At 39.0% G+C, this 24,485-nt stretch overlaps 2 protein-coding genes across 4 annotated transcripts; both read right to left on the minus strand.

Annotated features, from left to right (window-relative positions):
* Window positions 1-394: 394 nt before the first annotated feature.
* On the minus strand, window positions 395-14,980 carry morc2 (MORC family CW-type zinc finger 2). 3 transcript variants are annotated; one of them, XM_026188201.2, is made up of 29 exons: window positions 14,844-14,980; window positions 14,374-14,457; window positions 14,112-14,266; window positions 12,983-13,036; window positions 12,834-12,868; window positions 12,666-12,734; window positions 12,461-12,551; window positions 12,262-12,370; window positions 9,342-9,501; window positions 9,139-9,250; window positions 8,542-8,667; window positions 8,376-8,455; window positions 8,208-8,290; window positions 7,865-7,950; window positions 7,525-7,665; window positions 7,281-7,435; window positions 6,769-6,897; window positions 6,570-6,675; window positions 5,687-5,819; window positions 5,485-5,568; window positions 4,333-4,584; window positions 3,977-4,216; window positions 3,345-3,458; window positions 3,010-3,067; window positions 2,799-2,937; window positions 2,535-2,702; window positions 2,341-2,434; window positions 1,387-1,575; window positions 395-1,283 (listed from the first exon to the last, which is right to left on the minus strand). In XM_026188201.2, exons 3-29 carry the CDS (start codon window positions 14,177-14,179, stop codon window positions 1,215-1,217), a joined length of 3,144 nt encoding a protein of 1,047 aa, XP_026043986.1. In that variant the 5' UTR covers window positions 14,180-14,266; window positions 14,374-14,457; window positions 14,844-14,980; the 3' UTR covers window positions 395-1,214. The 3 variants fall into 3 exon arrangements, with proteins under 3 accessions (XP_026043986.1, XP_026043987.1, XP_026043988.1); XM_026188202.2 differs by having other exon boundaries at window positions 14,374-14,460; window positions 14,844-14,970; XM_026188203.2 differs by lacking the exon at window positions 3,345-3,458.
* A 2,828-nt stretch (window positions 14,981-17,808) lies between these two features.
* On the minus strand, window positions 17,809-21,779 carry LOC113033327 (transmembrane protein 248). The gene is made up of 8 exons (XM_080309186.1): window positions 21,639-21,779; window positions 21,049-21,115; window positions 20,087-20,279; window positions 19,244-19,505; window positions 19,056-19,155; window positions 18,795-18,936; window positions 18,565-18,705; window positions 17,809-18,202 (listed from the first exon to the last, which is right to left on the minus strand). The coding sequence occupies exons 3-8, from the start codon at window positions 20,246-20,248 to the stop codon at window positions 18,182-18,184; spliced, it is 828 nt and encodes a 275-aa protein (XP_080165312.1). The 5' UTR covers window positions 20,249-20,279; window positions 21,049-21,115; window positions 21,639-21,779; the 3' UTR covers window positions 17,809-18,181.
* Between the last annotated feature and the right edge of the window lie 2,706 nt (window positions 21,780-24,485).

Raw genomic sequence — 24,485 nt, forward strand, 5'->3', positions numbered from 1 at the left:
TACCTGGACTCTGTTGTGTGTACTATTAGCCAAGCAGCTTCCACAACATACTAAGAGATTGTGCATCCAGTCAGGTTACCTTCCACTGTGAAGCTGGACAGACTTGTAAGAATCCCTGTAAGAATTTTCTGCCGTTTAAACCTTGTGTTTCATGTCTCATTTATATAAAATAGATCCAAGAGTAGAAAAATCGGATTGAAAATGGATTGTTTGTAAAGACAAAGATAATCCACAGAACACAGGGCTCTAAGCACTACCAACAAAACTAAATTCAAGAATATTTACTGTCATGGCGACAGAAATCCCTTCCTGTAACACTATAATTTACTTAAGCCCAAATGTAAAATTTCCCAGAACAAATACTTTATTAAACACCACATACTGACCAACATAATGTGTTGCTGAACCAGTTTTATTGTTCCAAGTAAAGGTTTGTCAAAAATACAGTATCCTTTGTTCCAACGAGAACATAAAGACTGAAAGCATGCACCGTTTAATAAAACATTTCCATGATGGGTTAAAAATCTGTTCAAAAAGAAGGACAGAGGCACTGAATAATTATTAAACAATTCAGCAGTTAACCTTTTTTTTTTCTTCCCAAAATGAACACAGAACAGTCAAAGGTTAAATGAAGAAGGAATTTAAAGGAATAATAAATGTACTGATATAACCCAGTATGTAGCTCCTGTTTATGGATGGGGAATATCTCCCAAACATAAAAGATGAACCCGGTTTTCTGTCCAGGTTGGAGAACACTGATGTGTTTTTAGTGTGCAAAAATAAAAATAACTGTGTAACTACAGGCTGCAATACAGAACAGAGACGAGTTAAGCCCAAGTCTTTAGTGTGAAAATGTCACCTGACAATGGACCAAAATGAAGAAATGTAGTTTGTCACAACAACAGTTGACTATATAAAAGAGCATACGCTGCAATAAACATACAAATTATTTAACAGCTTAACCAGGATAGCATGTTTTAAACATAGATTAACAGATGTAAGAGGGTAATAAAAAGGGACAAAATAAAACCACAGGCCCAGAGGCAATCGACAGTGAGAACCTAAAAATACAAACCGGTTACAAACTGATTCAACACATGGAGGGATTAATGAAAACAAACCCCAAATATTCACACATGAGAGTGGGTCCATGGAGACTTGAAATGATGACCAGTTTGTTAATGTTCACATCTTTCATTTGATTTTGGTTTTCTTTAATCACCCTTTGTAAGGAGGTCTTCTATGTAAGCATCAAGTTCATCATCTGTGTTTATGTCAATATCCTGTGGGAGGAAAAAAGGCACGATAATCACTCACTTTCTGCAAAGGGGGGAGGGTTTATCAACAATGTGCACATGATGAGGAGCACAGATTAAGAAGTATTACCTCTTGTACTTTCTGCAGAAGGGCCACAATGTTTGTTCGGAGTTTCTGTAATTTCTCGTCTGCCTCCTTTAGTTTGAGCTCAGTGTTGTTGTTTTTCTCCTCCACAGCTTTGGCCCTGGCATCAGCTCTGCTCTGGTATGAATTACACAATGACTGCAGGCCCGATTCATACTGCTGGAAATACTCTTTCTATATGCAGGAGGCAAAAAAACAAAAACAAATCAGTGGGAGAATTCAACAGAATTGGCAAGAAAACACAGCAGTTAACATCTTCACTTATAATTTCAATGTTAATTTGTGCACTATTGCCATTGTTAAATAACTATCTAGTTATTTAACAAGTTTTTTTTCCCCATCTAGTTTCATCTCACACTAAAAGATCAAACTATTATCCATCTAGTTTCTGGCACTTATCCAGCAAACTAAGCAGAGATGACCAGCCTTAACTCCTTGGCCAACTCCTCCAGCTGGTCTTGTGAAACACCGAGGCATTCCCAAGCTGCAGCGGAACCCTGCACACTGCAGCGGAAGATCATTTTCACTACAATCTAATTTTTCCATCAGACTTGTGGACACTGATGAGGTGTGAAAAAGTCTGGCTCAAGTGTCAAAGACGGTGATAGGTAAGTAGACTGAGCAGACATTTTGGGTTCCCAAAGATGGTCAGTTCATTTACAGTGACCTCCATCAATTTGAAACTTTGTGGGAACAGATCAACCAGTAAATTCAGTTCTACTTTCACTCTTTCTTCATCACGCAAGACTGATACAACAAGCACATGATCCCAGCTGCCATAGGGTGAGAGGCATGGTGAATACAGAAACAGACAACATTCACATTCATATTTCTTTTTGCTGTGCTATTTAAGCTTCTTTTTCTTGCATCTTTCTGCTTAAATTTAGCATTCTGCTTTTGCTTTCCGTCACAAGATAGAAGAAGCTTTTATTATCTCACCAAAGGAAAGGCAACCAGCTCCTCGGCTGTCATGCTATTAACATCGTCCTTTGGGATCCGAAAAGCAGGAGGAAAGAAGTAACGCAGCATTGTTCTAGAAACATCAAGAGCACGATAAACACACAGCAGTTATGAGAGTTACAAGACTTCAATAAAGAATGATAACAACATTGTAACCATTGTAACCAGCTCACCTCAACATGGTGACCAGGCTGTCAGTCACCTCTCGGCTGGTTCCTGGCTGAGTAGTGTCTGGCTCCATGGGTGCCGGACCCTTCTCGGTCTCCTGCTGGGTGTCAGGTGTCTGAGAGATTGGAGATGGTGGTCGCATCAGCCGGACTTCATCGCTACCCTTAAATACCCTTTACAGAGAGATCCATACATGTATAAGATTCGAATCACCTGCCATGTCATCAAAACATGTTTAGAACGCAACATTCACACAGACTGCATCTTACCATCGATCTTTAGGGGTGGACCGAGGTACGTAGTCAAATTTAACTTTCCAGCGAACACTTTGTTTATTCGCCTCAACGGCGATGACTTTGCCCGTATACCACTCCTTATTGACACGTACTTCGACCAGCAGACCCTTATCTGGAGAAGAAAATACTCATTTTCCAGTTCTGTATTTGATTCACATCAGTAGAGAGTGGACCATCATCTCACCTTTCTGAGCATTTTTAGTGTCGTTTTCTGGTTCCTGTTGTAGAGCTTTATCAGGTGCCTGTAAAAATACAAACAAAATATGACCACAACAGTTTGAGAAATCACTGAAAAGGCAGTCGGGTTAGATACAGTCTTCAACAACTTAGAGGTTGAAATGAATGGCATGCTTGGTTATAAAGAAACTGTTATATATTAATAAAATGATTGTTTTGTTTTGAAAGAACCGTTAATCTACATGAGCTGAAAAAGTAAGTGTTGATTGTTAGAAGTTGTGAGAGCAGCAGGCAGCCCAGCTTGATTCGACAGTAGAAGAGAGAGGGACCCAATAAAGCTACCTTTTCTTTAGCCCCGTGTGTAGAAACGGATTTAGGGGCAGAGGATGGTGTTGTTGGTGCCTGCCGTGTAGGGGCAGACACTCCTTTCTTCTCAAGTTGAGAGTGTGTTTTAACCTGCAAGGTCAATAGCAAAGGGGTTCTGATCGGAGGTTCAGCAACCTGATGGACCACCCAGGTATGTCCATGTTCCCTTAGTGTCTTAAGCAGAAGTCTAAGATACTTTAATTGCAGCTACTTTGTGTTCAGACACCATAAAGTAAGTGAGCAGTATGAGTAAAGCTTTGCTCCAATAAGCAGCTAATTAATTTAAAACTGACAGACTTTACCTGAATTAATGTAGATATCATAATAATGTTGAGCATACAATCACTTCCTAGTCCATTCATTACCTTATCCACATCCTGAAATTTATTTCTCAGAAAGCAAAAGCGGGAAAATGCGAGCAAAAGCAAAAGTCCTTTGAGCAAGCTGCACGCTGAACACGCAGGATTAAGGTTTGTGCAGAATTACTAGTGCTCTCATTTCACACCCCAGGTTAATCATCTTGTTTTGATGTGCAGTTGTTTTTCAGAGCTGTAATACATTTTCAGCAGTTACAAATCTGCACTACAGTTTTTGCCTCTGTTCTTTACCTCATCCAACTTTCCACGTTTGGGAGGTGGGGCCTTCTCTACGACTTTGCCACGGTTAGTGGCAGCTGCAGCCATCTTGGATTTTTTTGTCTGTGGTTCTTCTTCACTCTCCTCGCTGCCTTCTTCTTCTTCTTCTTCTTCCTCCTCCTCCTCTTCTTCTTCCTCACTCTCCTCCTGCTCTATTATTCTCTTGCGCTGTCCAGCAGCTGCTGGTTTGGCAGGTGAAGCTTTGGCAGATGCCTATATGAGGAGACAGCTTTCAGTATTTTACACTGCTTTATGGTAGGATTTGTACATGAAGCCATATGAAATACTTTTACAATAAAACCTTTTGTTAAATCAAACCTGTAACATACCCGTGAGCTGCGGCTGGGTGGAGGTGTTTTGGCAGTAGCTTTGGGAACAGGTTTTGCTGCAGATGGAGGAGGTTTTGCTGCAGCTCTGGACCTGGATGGCTCAACCTTTGGTGGAGTTGGTGGTATGGCTGATGTTCGGGTGGGCCGCTGAGAAGCACTACGTCCTGGTGGGGCACTTGGGGCATTTTTGAGGTGAGCTGGGAGTGGTGGGGAGCGTGGGCGTGCAACAGACCTTTCAGAAGACCTGGTTGCCTGAATTGTTAACATGAAAGGACACAAAACTAGTATTTGAGTATGATAATGAATACATTTGAACAAAGAGGAAAAAAAAAGAAAAGGAAAAAAGGATCACCATCAACAGCAGTGTTTGTCTTTAGTCTGACCCTTTTACAGCGCAATTAAATTGTTTAAGACTGAACACACAAAACTCCTTTTTTAAATTTTCAGTTCATATTTACATAGAAAAGGAAACATACAGTTCATCCAGAGAGTATTCCCAGCATTCCACTTGTTCTACATTTTGTCATGTTACAGTCTTATTCCAAAATTGATTGGAGTTTACCAAAAGACATCCGAAGGACTCTCAGACGATGAGAAACAAAATTCAAAAATAAATCTGTACCAAGGATTGAACTCTTTGGTCTGAATGCCAAGTGTCATGTCAGGAGGAAACCAGGAACTGCTGTATGGATGGCCAGTACCATCCCTACAGTGAATCGTGGTTATGGCAGCATCATGCTGTGTGGATATTTTTTGGAGGAGAAAATTGGAGATGAGTCAGAGTCTTGGGAATGCAGTGACATAAAAGAAATCCTTGAGGATAACCTGCTCCAGAGAGCTCTGGACCTCAGACTGGGGCGAAGGTTCATATTCCAACAGGACAACGGCTCTAAACACACAACTAAGTTATTGTGAGTAGAATTTTGAGGTAAAATAAATAAATAAATAATTGAATCCATTTTGGAATGAGAGAGAGAGAGACAGAGAGACAGAGACAGAGACAGAGAGAGAGAATAGAATGGTAGTTTTCCTGTTATTCCTCATACGTGCAGTGATATTAAAATCAGAAATACATATACGATATGCCGAGAGTTAACTAGTAGAACTAGTAGAAAGACAAGACAGTACAGGGAGTTTTTTGTTTGTTTTTACCTGAGAGGAACTCTCTGTTGGTTTCATGCTAACCTCCAATGGGAGCTTTCTTACATCTGCTGCAGATTTGATGGTGTTGGTTTTCTGGCAGGGAACAAACAGAATATACATATGCTGTGGTGATAGACACAAACAGAGAGATTTAAAAAACAAAAAACAAACCAAACACAGACACACAGACAACAAGAGTTGGACAGGATACCTGCAAGGCCTCCAGCTTCTCCTGCTGCTGTTTGATTTTCTCTGCTAGCTCTTTTTGTTTGTCTTCAGCTGTTGGCTTATCTTTCTTCAAAACACCAGATGGGAGATTCTGTTTCTGTTCAGGAGCGTCACATCTGAAAACAATTTCCAAACAATATATAACAATATGTAAACAATTTATATAGAACATACAAAATATATTACCACACTAGTAGGTACTTTCTCATGGCATAAGCACTTCAGCTAATACATTATTCAAAGTTCTTTTGTTGTTGTTTTTTGTTTATTGCTGCAGAATCTCCAACTTCCGGTTGGATTTGAACTCCTCAGTGCATAGGGTTTTTCTTATCACTAGAAAAACTCAGAGAGGAAAAAAAAAAGTGGTATACTAAATATACCCTGACATTTTGGTCACATTCGTGACTGCACAACAACCTCATCTGTAGGCACAAGAGGCACCTGTGGCAAAGGTGAAGCCAATGAAGATTTGCTTTAATATTTACACTTATAACTGAAGTGTCATTTATAACATCGGCTATTTGGAGGATACCATCAGACACCAGTACCTTCAACTATGGCACAGTTGAAGAGCTGACATGAACGATATGATGATATGAACAGTGTTACAAACAAGCTATTTAACAAACCTTCCACTCCCAGATCAAACCATCATATTGTGCTGCTGTAAATATTTCTGCTGCTTCTGAATAACAATTCAGTTGTATAATTTCATTATAACTCTGTTCTAAATTATACTAAAAACTGTTTTTTAGCAATCAAAAATAACCAATAAGTTTAATTAGAAACTTGATAACCGTTTTGCTTAATGAGATGAGATAAGATAAGAAAATGAAGTTATCTGAAAAAGCTCATTGTGTCAGTACCTGTCCTGAGTGCTGTCAGGGTTCATGAGACACACCCAACTGTCTGGGTAGCGTTTGTCCACTGCATCCATCTGGAAAGGCAGCGTTCTCCATTTTAAACATTTATCTTAAAAAAAGAAGAAAAAGCATAATCAGAGAGTGAGTTTTCTGCAGGAAGCTGAGATACTGCATGTCCTCTAAATGTGTGTGCTCAATTTACCACACTGAATAGTAAGTGGTATCTCCATGGCACGGCGTCTCTTGTATCTCAACTCTGATGATGGAGGTGCAGACCAGCTGGCAGACAGATATCCAAACTCATCCCAGAACTTCACTATGCCTTTCTGTGCTGCATGACAAACACAGATGCAGATGTGAGATCAGTTGATACAGTTGCAAGTCATTTGCTATAATTAAAATAAGTTGAACCAAAGCTGAATTTTTATTTAGGGAAGGAACCCTTAATACAGCTAAAATGAAACTTATACTTCACCTCTGACTCAAACATTTCTCAATCCAATATCACAGGTACCGGTAATATCACCTTAAAGCTCCAGCAGCTGGTAGATCAATAATGGTGATTACAACTGTATCTGAATTGTCTAACACTCTAGCAGGATAATGTATTAATCATGGAACATGCTTAAAACTCCCAGGCGTATGGGGGGTATTTTTACTTGTAATTTGAGGTGCAGCAATAAACAGAAATCCAGCAACTTCAGGGAAGCTTACCAATGTTTGTGTCCTTCCAGTACTGAGCCAGATGCTCCCCCATGGATTTTAGTAAATGTCGATACTCTTTAGCATCCGCAAAATCTTGTTTGTTGTGAGTAGGCTCTAGAACTAAATATGGGACATCCACTACTCCAACTACACCACCACATGCCCTAAGACACATGAACCAAATAGTTTAAAATTACAACTTAATCACTTGCTCATTTCCTGCCATTTTTCACTTTTAGTGCATTTTACTTACATGCCTCCCTCCAGTTGAGGACCAGTCTTTTCATACATCTTAATGAGACGAGAGCAGTTGTACACAAACATCCCATCCAGGTCCCTCTGTTCAATGTTCACTCCAAATATAAAATTCAGCTCCTTGGGCTCCTTTAATGCTCTGAAGAACAAGGAAGAAACGTAGATTGGTAAGAAATACATTTACATAAAATTTAGATGCCAAATAATTTGGTCGGCAAACAAAATTAATGTACAAATCTTATTTTGAGGCATTTTTTAATATACATTTCCAGCCAAACAAAGGAACAGAATTTTAGCAGCCTACAATCTATAAAGTTTGCCATTTTTGTTAATCATACTTTTGTTTGGCTTCAAGAATCCTTTTTTTCATGTCAGCATCCCTTCGCAGCATCATGGCTGCATCTTGAACTTTTCTCAAAATTGCCTGATGGAGTAAAAGGAGGGAGACAAAGAAGAAATTTAACGTCATCGTTTTTTGGTTGTGAATCAACCACTGAATCATGTCAAAGTACACCTTTTCTTAAATTTCCCTGTTTCTTTAATAATTGAATAATTAAAACACTTTGATGTGTTTGTCATTAACTGTTGCTATACAACTAAACTTGCTTTGCCCAAAACCCGTTTTACATAAACACTACACATCTGCACTTGACAATTAACCAAAGGTTTTCCTTAGCTTACCCGTGAGTCTTTTGATAGGTCCTCTCCTAATCTGGCCTCCAAAGCCATGCGTTTACTCTCTGCCTCTCTGGCCTTCTCCTCCGCTGAAATATACACCACATATTATTCTCACATGAACTAAAGCTAAAGCAAACTTTAATTAGCAGGATTAATAACCCACTATCTCACCAATCTTTGCAAGATGATCAGCTTTCTTCACTTCTTGCTCAGCACGGGTCTTGAACCGAGTTGATGAGTATTTATAACACCTTTAAATAGGACAGAAAGTCCAATCAAAGTGTGAACACTGGAATAAACAAGTTACAGAGAGTCCATATGTGCGTTACTATATTACCTTGGTTTATAAAGACAGCACGAAAGTCTCTTAGTCCTGACTTTATGACCCTGGATAAAAATCCTCATGCGTGGGTCAATGTACAAAACAGCAGCGTATGCCCTGAACGATCTTCTCTCTGGCTTCCTGTGAACAAGAAGTGGTGCATTAGACATGCTGTCATCAAACTATTTTTACTTTGTGGTTTTCTGCCTCCTCCAACTAGTCAACTTGCAGGGCTCTACCTTTAAACAACGATAAATGATCAATATTAAGCTGAATCACTATTAGCTTGCCAATAAAAATACCCAACTCAAAAATACCCAATATAAATTAATATTATAAATTCATATGCTAATGCCATAGAGATCCCTTGCTATCCCCTGTGGATAAACAACACCCCCCAGCACAATCAGCAATTATTTGTGAAGTGAAGTCATTACAAACATTTTGATTTTGAAATTTGATCACCATTAAGTTTGAGTTCATCCTCGAGTCCAGCTGGACATTTGATGAAATTTTAAACTGGTTTCTGATACTGAAGTAAAAACCACCAAAATCATATCTGTGAGCCACAATAATAATGACATCATAACTAACAGTAACAACTGTACTTACACTCCTTCAGCAGGTGTCCCAGCCATCAGTATGTCCTGGTGATCCGTTTCTACATCCAGCTCTGGTTCTCCATTGTCCATCAGCTTCAAATTATAGATTATCACTAGCGTTCCTATAGATAATATAAAATACCACACCAAAAGTAAGTAACAACATATCAATTTGTCAGTTCCTTACATAGTGATGCACATTTAAATGCTTACCGCTGTTGCCTTCTATTTTGTTGAACTGCTCCATCAGCTGCTTTTCATTTTTAAAAGGTGAGTATTTGAAGATCAGTTCGGTCTCTATGGCGTACTTTTCTGGATCAGACGTCAGCGGCTCCTTGGTCTTTATATCCCAGGAAGGAAGAGGCACTATCACCTGTAGAGGGAAGGGGATGAAAACCCTAAGTAACCCAGAGCAGTTAGCTTTCCACATGTTTTGGAATCTGACAAATGTGACCTTAAATCAGTTTGCTGGAGAACCACGTGGTTTCCAAACTACACACATTACACCATGCCCTTATTTGTTTAACAAAAACTAAGGCAAAATGCAGAAGCACTGTCTACTCCGATTTTAGAGCCAACTTTCAGCATTTCAATCAGGCTGAGATCTGAACTTTGACTGGACCCTTCCAACACTTTGATTTGTTTCCTTTTTTTGTCATTTGATTGTAGATTTGCTGCCATGCTTGGGATCAATATCATGTTAAACGACCCAGTTTCAACCAAGCTTTATTTTTTGGAAAGATGATCCTAGAATACTTTGGTATACAGAGGTCACCTCAATGAGCCCGAGATGCTCAGGTTCTGTTGCTAGAAGACAAGCCCAAATCATCACCCCTCCACCACTGTGCTACGCAGTTATGAGATCTTTGTGCTCATATGCTGCATTTGGTTTTCATTTGGTGCTGTGTATTATGGTCCAACATCTCCACTTTACTCTTGTCTATCCCAATGACATTGTTTCATAAGACTCGTGGTTTCAGATGTAAATGTGCAAATCTAATCTGAGCCGCAATGTTTATTTGTTTTGTTTTGTTTTGTTTTAAGAGAAAGGAAGCTTTGTCCTGGTATCTCTTTCAAACGGGTCATACTTATTTTGTCTTCGTCTAATTGTCTGGTCATGAACTTTAACATACTCAGAATCTGAGATGTAGCTCTTGGTTTGTTTGGTTTTTTGCAATTTCTGAGGATTTCATAGTCTGACCTTGGTTGCAGTGTAGTTAGTTTCTCACACACTGCTTCTGCATTTTTGCTTAGTTTTTTTTTTTTAAAGTTTAATATAACATATGTTCAATGTCATATCATATAAATGCCTTGAGGCGACTTTTGTTGTGATTTGGCGCTGTATAAATAAAATTTAATTGAATATGAGATGAACATATTTTGCCCATCTGAGGTTGTATTTAGCTAATTTTACGACCGATTGATTTTTTTTATTATGTCCTGATGCACAAAACTTTACAAATGAAAGTGTATCCTTTCTTTTTCACATAAATGTAGATCACTTTTTTACATCCAAATCAATTATATACAAAAATGTATCACTGAGCCACAATTAGTAATCATTTCATCCGTTGTTCCAATCTTCCATTAGGCCAGTGGTTCCCAAACTTCTTTTGCTAAGCCCCCCTTGTTTAACAAGAAAAATGCCCCCCCTCCCCCCCGCGCACAAACACATCCTCCAACCACATACACCCATATTTTGCACCATTGCGGTTTATTTCACACCTCAAACATTTAGTAAACAATTAAGCAAATACAAGTAAACTGCAATAAATTACAGGTAGCAATAAACTACTAACTCTTTTATGCTACGTCTACACCTACACGAGTATTTTTGAAAACGCAGCTGTTTTCGTTCACACGTAAACGGCGTTTCGAATCAACGAAAACTGAGATTTTTTTAAAAATCCTTTTTTGCATTTACGTGTGGACGAGGAATACAGAGTTCATCACGCAACGTCAAAGGTATGTGCCTTTTTTCAAGTCACGCTGTGCGCCACGTTATTGTTTACATGAGATGAATTGCAGAATGGCACATAGACAAAATACTGTTAATCTGACCATCTTCAGTTTTTAAACGCTTACATATACACACGCAGTTACTGTCCCTCCATTTACAAAGGCAGAGGCGTCACGGTGTAATTATTTTAGTATTGTAGTTGTTTTTTCCTGTGTAATAATATTCAACATTGCTATCAATACATTTTTCAAAAAATGCCTCTCTGTGCAAAATGGGTTCAAAAACATAAACAGCTGTGGGATACTGTTTGTCCGTGATTTGAACCAGGGAATAAATCGTGGCAGGATCAGCCTGATATTATTTGTATCCCACTGTAACTTTACTGTATAAGGAGCTAACATGTCAGGAGTAGTTAGTCATTATGAGAAGTGTTTGTGAACTAAAAATCAAGAATGTGGGATGTTGTTTGTCTGTGATTTGAACAGCCCAGCGCTGCTCCCGACGAAGGGAAAACCAATTCTGCAGGGAGACCTACCTCGGCACTTGTGCAGGTGAAACCAAAGGGAAGATATGCTGCACCATATTTTCTAGTCTTTGGCTTGGAAGGAAGCTGGTTTGGAAACATGCGATGCTTCATCTCCTGCTTTACGTTTGTGTGGGCGCCCCATGCTAGCAGTGTCCAAGCGTTTTGGGGTTTTTTTTTTTCCCTTTTTATTCCGTGCCCCCCCTGCAATGGCTCTGCGCCCCCCCCTAGGGGGTGGGCCGTACACTTTGGGAAGGTCTGCATTAGGTCTTGATTTATGCTATAAGATATAAGATTGTTGATATGTCTGTGACAACCTTTGGTGTTTTAAATTTATTTAGAAGTTATCTAAATTTTAATATTACACAATTTGCATTTTGCAGTGCTGTCAGTTTTTGTTCCATTCTTTGTATTTGTCCAGGGATTTACAGCATTATTCAAGTAGGCTGCTGTAAAATTTCAACATGTTTCTGAACTGAGCAGAGAGCACGGGGTACTGTTCACACAGACTGAAAGCACACACAAGCATGAACACACAGGTGTGAATATCTAGACACATATTCAAAGTACACTTTGAAATGAATGTGTGGTGAGTGGCTAAAGCGTATCTAACAAAACTCGTCTCTAAGCGTTTCATGACTGCCACTGACCTCATCCAGACCCTCCTCTTCATGGAAAGTCCTCGACAGGAAGAGGCAAGTCAGCGTGTCGTTCTTTTTTGTGAACAAAATAAAGTCTTTTCCGATGCGCATAGAGCCCCTGTGGAAACACACAAACTTCGTAAATATGGAAATGCTGGTGTACCAACTTCGTGATCAATACCAGACAGGAACTGGAAAAACAACTCACGATTTCAGTCCGTTTCCATACTGGCCAATCTGAGTGGACTCAGGAGACCGTTTGTTTGACTTTCCAAACTGAATCACATGGGTTGTCTCACCTAAGAAAAAAGCAGTTTAAGGACACAAATTATACACTGTATGTAACCATTGGCCTACAAAAACAACAATAACCTTGCTTTAAATTTGCTCTTTGATCATTTAGTCACACTTACTTGGGTCCATCCCAGTACCATCATCCAGAAAACAAAGCATGTAGCCACCCCTCAGCTCTGTTTTTTTTTCTGTCACACAAGCAGGAAGTCAAAAGACAGATATGAAAAACATTGACTCACTGGATAAGTTTCAGTATATGAAATTGGATATTTTACTCTGAGGTCTACCTGTGTAGATGTCTATACGTGTGGCATTAGCATCTCTGTGAAAGAAATAAAATATATGAGATTTTCTAGATAAAAGGTATCAGGTTAATGCAAGTTTTCCCATACTCGATAATTTATTTAAAAATTGTGCTGTGAATCATAACAGGTACCTTGAATTGTCCACAAGTTCTGCCAAGGCTCCAAATAAGAACTCATGTGTTGTCCTAAGAGTTAGACCAAATATTCCATTAATAGAGTAAAAACTGACAAGGGAAGCTCATTAGAGAACAAGGACACATGGGAGATGCTTGGTGACAGCATCTGAACTCCACAGATAGCAAACATACGATTATTATTCTGTTATAAAAACTGTTATTTCTCAAGTCTGCTGACACGTGTCAGCATAAAATGAAGAACTATCAGTTAAGCATGCATTTCCTGGTTAACTGTAAAACTATCTGTTCAGCTTCAAGGACTGACTATCCACAGTTCACCTGACAGCTAACCACTTAAAATGAATTATCATTATAACAAAAAGAACAACCAAAGGGTGCTGCGACCTACTTTGAATATAAGCCACATATACGTTGAACATTACATACCACAGAAGCATATACCAAACTTGTCTTTTTTTTCCTGAGTCATTACTGATCAAACTGAGTGATAAATGTCTGCAAGCAGCCAATATCACATGATTTTTTTGACAAATAACTGAAGCAAGCACATTTAGCTTCATTGCAAAATTTGTGACGTGTCTATACTCTGTTCTGAGCCTACACCGTCAATTCCACATATTATACACAAAGGCACTATCAAGTTCAGAAAATAAAAATAGCTGATTATATCTAACAAATTTATTATAACGTTGATGTGGGAAACTGGCAAACAATTTTCCCCCCTTGTGACAATAAAGAAAATGCATAACAACAAAGAGCAAAAACAAAAAGAGTAAAAGAATGGTAGCAGCATCAGCTATTAAAATAAAAACCAGCATAGGTTTTGAATTGTGAATGCATACAGACAGAATGGAAAGTATTACTCATGGAAGGTAAAGTTGTTTTAAATATAAAATGACATGTAGCAAAATGAGGGAAACGTGCTCTAATCGTCTTTCTGGACTATATCTTATTTTCTATTCAACAACATTGCTGGGCATCTTGCAAAAATAAGTAGGTGAGGTGGTGCAGTGTATTGTGTGTAGGCGGTTGCTAAAGTTCTATCTTTAAGGCTAACTAGCTGTAACTCTGTGTATCGTGAAGTTCTTACGGGCAAATTAATTCCCAAAAAGTTGGTACTTACGAATTTGTGTGCAGGTATTCAAAGGTGAGCTGAGCCCTGCTCAGGTTGCTGTAGCTAGAGTAGGCCATGGTCACTCACGATTGTTAACTAGGTACTTCCTGGTAACCTCCACGTCTTCTTGCTGACTGACCAGGCCCTAGTTCAGGGCTTTCATTCTAAAAAAGGAAAGAAAAGATCAAAAATACTGTTGATTTGCCTGCGTGCATCTTCAATCAATTCACTGACATAACGGAAATGACATGACATTAGCTAATGTTTATACCTTAGAACAAGTCAGAGGAGACACTCCTGCGTAATTACAAGTCACCCCGCAGGTGAAGGTACCAGCAAGTAACACGTGGGAGGCCTGCTGAGGAACAACAAAATGTTATGATTAGGCGAAAAGAGCGTCTTTAGGCACGGCTTGAGCAAGGAAGACATTAACGTGCATTCGTTTAAGAAGAAGTCAGACCCTTGCCTCGCTGGGTTACTGTAAAATATGACTAAGTCATGTTTGGTTAAGAACATAACATCAACAGTTCAGACGTTTTGCTGCAACTGTTATTACGGGCATGCTAACATTAGCAGCTAGCCGACATTAGCGCAGGAATGTTTATGAGGAAAAGGTAGCTAGCTAGCTTTACTGTAGGAAGATGAAGCTAACGTTAGCCGTATCAATTCCTTTCTGCCAGACATTTTCAGATGACCTCGACTTTGTACGCTATAGTTAGTCCAAATACTTCATAACGTTACGTTTTGTTTTCCTTGACATAAAGCAATCCCCGAGGCCGCGAAGAATCCAACTACCATCAACGTCGATGGTTGGTTCTCTAGTTTCCCCTGATCTGCGCTAATCCCGCCTCTATTTTTCGATAATCACCCAATAGCTGTGGACAATAGGAAGGCACCGCGTTATGATTCTAAACCATGATTGGAGGACATCTCGTTACGTAACAAAAGAACATACCGGTGAACCAGTCTTCTGGCGCCTAGAGAGACCTTCAGAAGTTCAATGCGTTAAGCTCATAATCTATACTTTTGGGGCCATAAAATCAAAAGTATGCTCACAGTTAAAATACAAACAAAAACACACTGACAATTCACCTTAACCCTAATTTTTATTTTATTTTAGCTACAGCAGTTGAAATGCTGATGAAACATTATGATTATTTTATAATAATTCTTCTACAGACATGTAAAATATTGAATTACTATCCATCCATCCATTCGCTTCCGCTTATCCTTTTCAGGGTCGCTGGGGGTGCTGGAGCCTATCCCAGCTGTCATAGGGCGAGAGGCGGGGTACACCCTGGACAGGTCGCCAGTCTGTCACAGGGCTCCAGTCTGTCACAATTGAATTACTAATTTTACAAAATCCTTATACGTCCTTTCTTTCAGACACTTAAGGAAACATTGATTGAAATTAAAGAAAAAAATAATTTCCTCTTCGATTTCTGTTTCAAGAGGCCTTATATCAGAGAGAAATATGGCACTCACATAAACCTAAAATTAAACCTTCGTGGTGGTAAATCCAAAACCTTCAGGTGGATAGAAAGATATTTAAATGATGCTTAAAAATAATTGCACAAGCAAAATGTATTTGAAGTTTTAAATGTCACTAAAAACTGATGTCACTCACCTTCACATTCCCCTTAGCTTGGCTTTAGCCTTTATTGACATTACAGTTACAGTACAATACAGCAGAGGTGGGACCAAGTCATTGTTTTGCAAGTCTCAAGTAAGTCTCAAGTCTTTATCCTCAAGTCTCAAGTCAAGTCTCAAGTAATGTCAGGCAAGTCAGAGTCGAGTCTCAAGTCACTGGTGTAAAAGTCCGAGTCAAGTCACAAGTCTGAAACTTTGAATTTCAAGTCCTTTCGAGTCTTTAAAAAAAACAAACGAAAAAATAATGTTGCAGTTATGCTAAATGTAAATATTAGACCATGTAATCTTAAAATCTGTGTTTTTCTCAACACATACAAAATAGTGAACTTAGAAAATATACACAAATTGTGAAATTGCACCTCTTTAAAATGCAGCTCAATTAAACTTAGCTCCAAGAATAATTTTCACCGACAGTTCTGAGATACGCTGCATGTCATTCTTGGATGCGGTTGTAGGACCAAAATATCATACACATTAAAAAAAACTATCACCAACGTAGCCTGGAAAACATTTGCTAGTTAGATGAAGTCAGCTATCTCATCTTAGCATATTTATATGCATATTTATAATTATACGGTTCTTGGAGTGAGTGCATACACTCATGAAGTTTAGTAACTTCCGGTCACTGCAACAAGCCCAGGTACAGTTTACCGACGGATGGGTGCAGGACCTTGAAATGCACCGTGTAGAACGAAAGACCATCGTACGAACAAAGGTAAGTTTACCAGTCTCACAAATAGTCTTCATAAATACACATTCGTTAACCGTTTATTAATATAACCTTTGAGCTCAACGGTAATTAATTAGTAGTGGAAATAATTTCTGGTACCCATCACAGAAATGTAGCAGTGACAATAATACTGTATGCTGTAATCGTACTGGACAATTAGTGATACAAAAAACCTGTTTTATCCTGTGAATAAAAGTATGTGTTTTTGTCAATGTACCATAATAACAGAAGCGAAACGCAATATTGTGTCAGGATAATTTACTATTTATGCACAATAAATAAAGGAGCATAGCGCGACAATTTCTGTTCAGCGCCAGACTTGCTTGTAACCTATATCACCAATTATGTTAAGAAAAATGACGCATTAACTACAACAGCAGACTGACCTTTGTGTAAATGCTTGGAGCAGACTAACCTGTGAGCTGGAGTGTTCTGGGATGTTATATTTGATCTTTGAATGGCTGCAATCCAGTCGCGTCTTTGTTACTTCGGAAACATGGCTCGAACAATTTCTCTTCAACGACGTAATCCGATAACAACCGATCTCTTTACCCGTCGGCTTCCCGTGGCTGTCATGCGACCGGCTATTGCAGTTAATAATACAACAGCTTCTTGACATTTTTGTGTTTCTTTTTATCGCTGTGTGACTGATTTTAATTGAAAGCCTGCGTGCGCTAGTACCGCTTGCCACGAGTTCCCAGAATCCTTTGCGGTTCTACCCGTGAATGACGTCACATTTTCAATCTCTATATAATATGCATGTTAAATTTTATATTTGGGGTAAAATATCAAGTCTTTTCAAGTAAACCGGTTCAAGTCCAATTCAAGTCCCAAGTCATTGGTGTAAAAGTCCAAGTCAAGTCACAAGTCTTAGAACATTTTTTCAAGTCAAGTCTAAAGTCATAAAATTAATGACTCGAGTCTGACTCGAGTCCAAGTCATGTGACTCGAGTCCACACCTCTGCAATACAGTGCTTACTGTAATACCTGTGTTTGACACTGACAAATGAATCACATTAGTCAACAAAACAGCCCAAGTAAAGCTATTCCTTCTACAGCAAAGAAACATGTTTGAAACAGCATGACTGCAGTCATTTGTTGCTGGGAAGCGTAAAATCCTGTAGAAAAACAGTTCATAGCACTGCTAACTTCTACACACACACACACACACACACACACACACACACACACACACACACACACACACACACACACACACACACACACACACACACACTATTTACAGTGCCCAATGATCTGTTAATACTTTGTTATTAAACAAATATAAGGCAAATATAATAGCAATTTTAACCCACATTTCATCCATTTTCTTCAGTCTTGAGCAATGTCTTCATCACCACCTTATCATAACATTTTTGTCTTTTATTTTGAAAAGCACATCATAAATAATAAATTATAACTCATTTTCTACCATGGCCATGTTTCTCAAAATGATTTTACATATTGCACATTCGTAATGTAGCAAAACTTGTGAGAGACAGATAAATGGGTTCAAACTGTTCCAAGAGAGGTTGCTGTACCCTGACTTTAGTCCCAAGTATGAATTTAGGAGAGCTTTCTCCAAAGCAGCATTATACAAATATTTTCACAGTTAGTAGTACAAACAACAAACCAGTTTCTTCTGTAGGCTGTAGTTAGACGTAGCCCTCTCTTTCCAACCATCAACTGATTTAATCGCTCAGCTGTCTATTAAGGGTTCCTGTAAATAAAGTAAAGTAGCAAAGTTAGGTTAAATAATCTGTATGGATTTCTCAGTAAAAAGGTTCTACCAGGACAGGGCTCCCTGTCCTGGTCGTTGTGTCCTTGGGCAAGACACTTTACCCTACCGCCTACTGGTGTTGGCCAGAGGGGCCGATGGCGTGATATGACAGCCTCGCTTCTGTCAGTCTGCCCCAGGGCAGCTGTGGCTACAACTGTAGCTTGCCTCCACCAGTGTGTGAATGTGAGAGTGAATGAATAATGGAATTGTAAAGTGCTTTGGGTGCCTTGAAAAGCGCTATATAAATCCAATCCATTATTATTATTATTATTATTATTAAAAACCGAACGATCACGACTTACACTTTGTTGGTACAGTCCATTCCATTGGTTGCGGCGTTTTAGTGCATGTGGTTGACAAGCAGCTATACAGAGCATCAAACAAACTCCAAGGAGACACACACTGAAGTCCAACAGATGTTGCACTGCCACACTCTGTTCCTCCTTTAGAAGTAGGAAATAAATGAGGGTACAAAACAAATCTCTGAATTGTGGCTAAATCAGCTATGCTGTTCAAGTGCAACATACCGTACCTGTGTTAACATGACTGTAAGAGTGGTATCATCCTTGAAGTTCAGACTGTAGCAGGTTGGTGATAATGTAGGCAGCTGGTTACTTGCCTCCACATAGAAGGATGAAATATTTTTCTCTGACTCAGGGCACTCTGGAGGACGACTTTATTAAAATACATAGCATTTATGAGTTTTCTGACTTTTTAGGTCACTGAGGAAAAGTTGTAGTTACACTGTAATTAAGTTAAGAAACATGTTCTTTACAGAACATGATAAACTTACACACTTGTTGGCAGGAGGTCACTTGGGGCACTTATAGTGAGGCAGGTGTAGCTACCATTGTCAGATAGAAACTCTAGTGTCAAATTAACATTTTCATTGCCTGGGGAGTAAAAAATTACAATCAGAATGTAAGGTGATAAAGACTTTCACATAATATCACACCCATAGCACTCCATGGCAAAACTAACCTCCAATAAGCAGCTGACTGGCTCTCAAGGTTGTATGTAGACTGAGATCTCTCAGCGAGACACTCGGAGAGCTGGAAGTCACAAGAGCAAGAGGAACCTTGAGATGTAAATGGGTGACAGAAGAAGGACTCTTTGCTGAGTTAACTGAGGTCTTTCTGTCCTCTTCCTGCTTGATAAGAGGTGATTGGACTGAGGAATTAAGCTCATTTGCTTTCACACATAGGTGGAATGTTGATAAGGAGGACAACACACGGTTCCAGTCCTATGAGAATAGTAAAGTGCACAAATTACACACAGATACAATCAGGGCACAGAATGTGTGGGTATATTCAGTCACAGCCTGCACAGCATCATATTTCCTATGCACACCAGCACCAATTATCTATTTAGAGAAGGCATGGAGGAAAATTAGCTCAGTTTACTAAGGAAACCTACTATACTCATTCCCAGCTCCATATTGTTATCTTTGGACTGATCTAAAGTTTCTTTGCATGAGTCACTGCTCTAAAAAAAAAATCCATATTTGTCTGACATCAGGCCTTGATTCATTCTCAATCTGAACCCAGTCATTTTAACTCCCCTATCTTTAAGGTACATTTCTTCTGATTAATCTGATTAATTGCTCCTCTGTATAGAATATTTGAGCCTCAAAAAGAACCAAGAGTAGAAAAAAAAATTGATACAGAGAGCTTAGAGCAGTCTGCAACCTAGGTTTTAACACATTTTGATTGCACGTAAATATTTGAAACTTCAGCCATGTTTATTGTGCATCCACTACTCTAATATATAGATAACAGAAAAGAGCAAAAACCCAAAATTGCTATAGTTAAAATCACTCCTCACCTTTGTTATATCAGGGTTAGGCAGAGTGTGAGTGTTGCTGTAAAAACTAAGGCAGATGAATGAAATAGCCAGAGTTAGCAAACACAGGAAAAATGTAGTCCCTGGAGGATTCTGTGACACATAATCTCTAAGATTAGTCAGCGGCTGCCAGAAACCCATCATCAGGCTCCACAAAAAGCAGAGATGTGGCGAGCTGTAAACAGAAGAGACAAATTTCACATAACTTAAGTAATGTACCTTTTCATTATTATTAGGCAAGTTCAATACATCTGTTCTTCATAGAGGAAGACAATTTCAGTAGGAAACAAATGGAAGAGAGCCTGGAGAAATAGAAGTATGCAAAGGAATGAAAGTCAGTAGAAGAAGAGAGAGTATGTGTGTGAATGAGAAGTAGACAGGTGGAGTGAAAGTGAAGCTGCAAGGAGCAGGGGTAGTGAAGGTGGACCTGTGTAAATAGATGGGGTCAACCATTCTAAACAACAAACATTGCAAAAGACAGGTGAAGAAGAGAGCACATAGAGACGGCAGGATGGAGTCAGGTTTTAGGGGTGATTTGTAACAGTAGGATAGCAGCAATAGCAGAAAGAGAAGGTTTACAAGATGCTAATGAGAAATGCTATAACTTTGGTTTGGAGACAGTGCCGCTAACAAAAAGTCAAAATTGTAGGGGGCAGAGTTACTCAGAGTGACCACAGGGACAATTCATGGATTCATATATACATGCAGGGGCAGGGGTGTGACAGAGGAGGATGCTCGGGTCAGAGTAATATGAGGCAGATTGGAAGTCCTAAAAGGAGAAAGAAGTCTGTTCAAACCCACTCCAAAATGCTTTTAGCAGAGGTGGGTGCCTATGTCCCACATTTTAGCCAGTGTTGCCCTCTTGGCTGTTTGACCTTTACTCTCCAGAATAATCTCTGTTCAGACTTTGGCACTGGGAGACCAGAAAGTTTATCTCCACTCACCTAACATCTAAATGTAATCTTCCTTGTTGGGAACAGAAAGCCAATCTTGGTCCAACAGACAGGCACCCTGTAGTGCAGTGATACAGATAGTGTACATAAATAGATATAATCATAAATATATACACAAAAACTTTGGCATGAACACACATGCTCTGTATTGCACATACATGGAGACATCGTGTATGAAGCAGTTAAACTTTTCTAATGAAAAATCTTTGCATGGATCACCTAGTTATGTTCATAGTGAGCATTAAGCTGTAGAAAATCTGTAACTTTTATTGTGGAAATACTATATAGCTACTGCTTAACAAAACAGGATATTCGGCATGTCTTTTCTCGAGCGGACCTCGTTTTCAACATAACCACATTTAGTTTGAGCAAAGCTGAAAGCACGTACTCTCTGTCACGTGACTGTAGACAGTTAAACGCTTACTTATAAAAAAAAAAAGAAGACATCTATGTAGTAATTACATTAAATCAATACTCTACGCAACAGGAGACGTACAACTAGTCTAACAACCAGCTCTACTGGCAAAGATTACCGCTCTTATGACGCTAACTAGCTAGCTTTCTGAAATATAACGTCATACCTCGAGCTCGTATGCTTGTTCACGTCTCCGCGCTTGGTAAAATACACCGGAATAGTTTCTTAAAGACAAGTAAACAAAAGTTCGACATTTAAGAAGGAAGTTCAGCAGTTAAATAGTGACACGACACCGCTGTCACTTTACGACAATACACTGCTATGACGACAACAAGGACCAGATCACATGACTTTAAATGGGGTTTTTTTAAACGGGGGAAAAGCAAGGACACAGCAACAGTAGATATCATTATTGTTATCTTTATTCTTATTTTGAGCATTAGAATATATATATATATATATATATATATATATATATATATATATATATATATATATATATATATATATATATATATATATACACATTGGGTGAATGTGCAGTAGTAGCAGCAAGCAGGTGAATTCTGTACATTAATAAGAATAGACATCTGACTATTTTGGACATCTGACTATTTTACAGGATAGACAATATAAACATATTTAAATTTAAAGGAATTTGAAATGTACATTGTTCCTTGGTTTAGTGTCTGGAAGAGAGTCCTGTCTCAGTCAATTATAGATGATGTGAGATGATGTGAGCGGGCGGGTGTGTGTGTTTAGGACACGGATGGCTTGGGGATAGAAGCTCCTCTTGAGTCTCTCTGTCCTTGCTCGGAAGATGCGGAACCTTCTACCAGATTGTAGAAGTTGGAACAGTTTGTTGCCAGGATGGGACGGGTCCTTCAGTATCTGCGCTGCTCTAGTCCGGCATCTCCTGGTGTAGGTGTCCTGAAGCGGGGGGAGAGCAATCCTGCAGCAGCGTTCTGCTGTACGGATCACTCTCTGGAGAGCTTTTTGGTCCTTCACACAGCTGTTCCCAAACCACGATGTCATGTTCTGTGTGAGGATGCTCTCCACAGCGCCTGTATAGAAAATCCTGAGGATCTTTGGAGAGACCCTGAACTTCCTCAGTTGTCGTAGGTGATACAGGCGCTGCCTAGCCTTTTTGGTCTGGGCCTGAATGTGGGCAGCCCATGTCAGGTCTGAGGAGATGTGAACACCAAGATACTTGAAGGACTGCACCCTCTCCACTGGAGCTCCATTGATGATAATGGGCTGATGATAATATATCCAGAATATTCAGTGGTAGCAATACCAAATTTGTTTCAGCAGAAAGTCTGAGGCAGCTTCAGCCAAATGTTGAATCAAATTCATTCTGCTGGAGTTGTATTGTGTCATGGTCTGTGGGAGCAGACTGTGTGAAGTGTGAATTTGGAGTTCTATTTGCATGGTCTCTTATATATGAACACAACTTTACACCCCATACGTATTGGACTAATATGCCATATTGTTTGATTTGATACCTATGGGTATTATAATGCTATTTAAAGAAATTCAACCTTGTATATCACCTGTTTCTCTCCCCAATCCTGTGGATTCACACATAGGAAGAGTCTGTCTACAAACCATAGTAAAGGTAATAAGAATCTTTGTGCTTTGTTCCAGAGAGAATCTCTGTTTGTTCCATACGTGATTTCTTATTGGAAGTCCTTTGTCAGTGACATTACTTGGAAAAGAGTATGGACAATTCCTAATAAGCATCTTGTACCCAATAAAGTAAAAGAAGTTTCATTCAAAATACTTCATAAATATTATCCTGCTAATCATTATATGACAAAGTTCAAAAGGGACATAAATCTGAACTGTGGATTTTGTGGAAGTCAACCTGAGACTGTGCAGCACCTCTTCTGGATCTGTTCACATGCTAGAACGTCTTGGAAAGACTTCAGTAAATTCATTACTGGACAGCTCTACAAGGACTTTACTCTGAAATTGGAAAATGTTGTATTTTGTTTCTTTTGACGGCAAAAAAGATGTATACTTTATAATAAACTTGTTAGTTACCTTAGCTAAATTTTATTTCCACAAATGCAAATACATTAGCCAAAAGCCTAATTTTAAACACTACTATAATGATACTCTGTCTTACATGAAATTGATTAGTATTAGTGGATCACACAGGAGGTGATCAGGGAAGTAAAAACATGTGAGGAAACAGCCAACTAGATGAACATATTGATGCCACAGGGAAGTCTAAACTAAGCACATAGAATATGGAAACAAGACTTTCAAAATAAACAGGAAACATGACAGGACGCAGACATGACACAACTTGACAACATGAACCACACAGACATGAAACAAGACAGATTAGACACACTAACCAACAAGGGAGACTTAACAGAGGTGATGACACAAAGGAATCTAAATAATCAAAAGAATATAACTAGATGGACTTAACCATAAACAATGAATAACAATATACAAGGAAACTCAGATCCAAACTAATAACAGCCACAACAAGAACTTAACATACCTTCAATATACCTAAGAAAAGAAATAGAGGAATAAACTCGAAGTGCTGGGTCAGAGAACCAGCTACTGACATAGTGGTAACTCATTGAAGTGTTATTGAGTATTCATAACCAGCCACTTTGCGGATACAGTGAGTAAAAGCATTGGGTGAACTGTTGTATGTCCTGTTGCTCCTTCTCTTGAAGCAACTGCTGATTTTGGAGCAGTGTTTCATTAAGAGTTATTTGGAGCATTTTGTATTTTTCCTCCATGTCTTCAAGCTTGCATACCATTTCTTCCTCTTATGTCCTGCTGTTCTTTCTCATGAACAAACTCTTTATTTCTCTGCAGTGTTTTATTGAGCCTTATTTGCAGCACACTGCCTTTTCCCTCCATGTCTTTAAGCTTGGAGTCCATTTCTTTCCGTTTTGTGTCATGCTGCTTGTTCTCTTGAAGAAACTGTTGATTTTTGTGCAGTGTTTTATTATGCTTTACATGCAGCGCTCTGTATTTTTCC

This window comes from Astatotilapia calliptera, chromosome 12 (assembly GCF_964374335.1).
Source record: "Astatotilapia calliptera chromosome 12, fAstCal68.1, whole genome shotgun sequence".
In the NCBI taxonomy this organism is placed as follows: Eukaryota; Metazoa; Chordata; class Actinopteri; order Cichliformes; family Cichlidae; genus Astatotilapia; species Astatotilapia calliptera.

Excerpts from the sequence above, each read along its gene's own strand:
- morc2 (XM_026188201.2), bottom strand. The coding sequence starts at position 14,179 with ATGGCCTACTCTAGCTACAGCAACCTGAGCAGGGCTCAGCTCACCTTT. Across the intron at positions 9,251-9,341 it reads CAAAATAGAAGGCAACAGCG|GAACGCTAGTGATAATCTAT; the intron begins GTAAGCATTTAA and ends TATTATCTATAG. Across the intron at positions 6,898-7,280 it reads CTGGAAGGACACAAACATTG|CACAGAAAGGCATAGTGAAG; the intron begins GTAAGCTTCCCT and ends TTTGTCATGCAG.
- LOC113033327 (XM_080309186.1), bottom strand. The coding sequence starts at position 20,248 with ATGATGGGTTTCTGGCAGCCGCTGACTAATCTTAGAGATTATGTGTCA. Across the intron at positions 19,506-20,086 it reads CTAACCCTGATATAACAAAG|GACTGGAACCGTGTGTTGTC; the intron begins GTGAGGAGTGAT and ends CTATTCTCATAG. Across the intron at positions 18,937-19,055 it reads GACCTCCTGCCAACAAGTGT|TCGTCCTCCAGAGTGCCCTG; the intron begins GTAAGTTTATCA and ends ATTTTAATAAAG.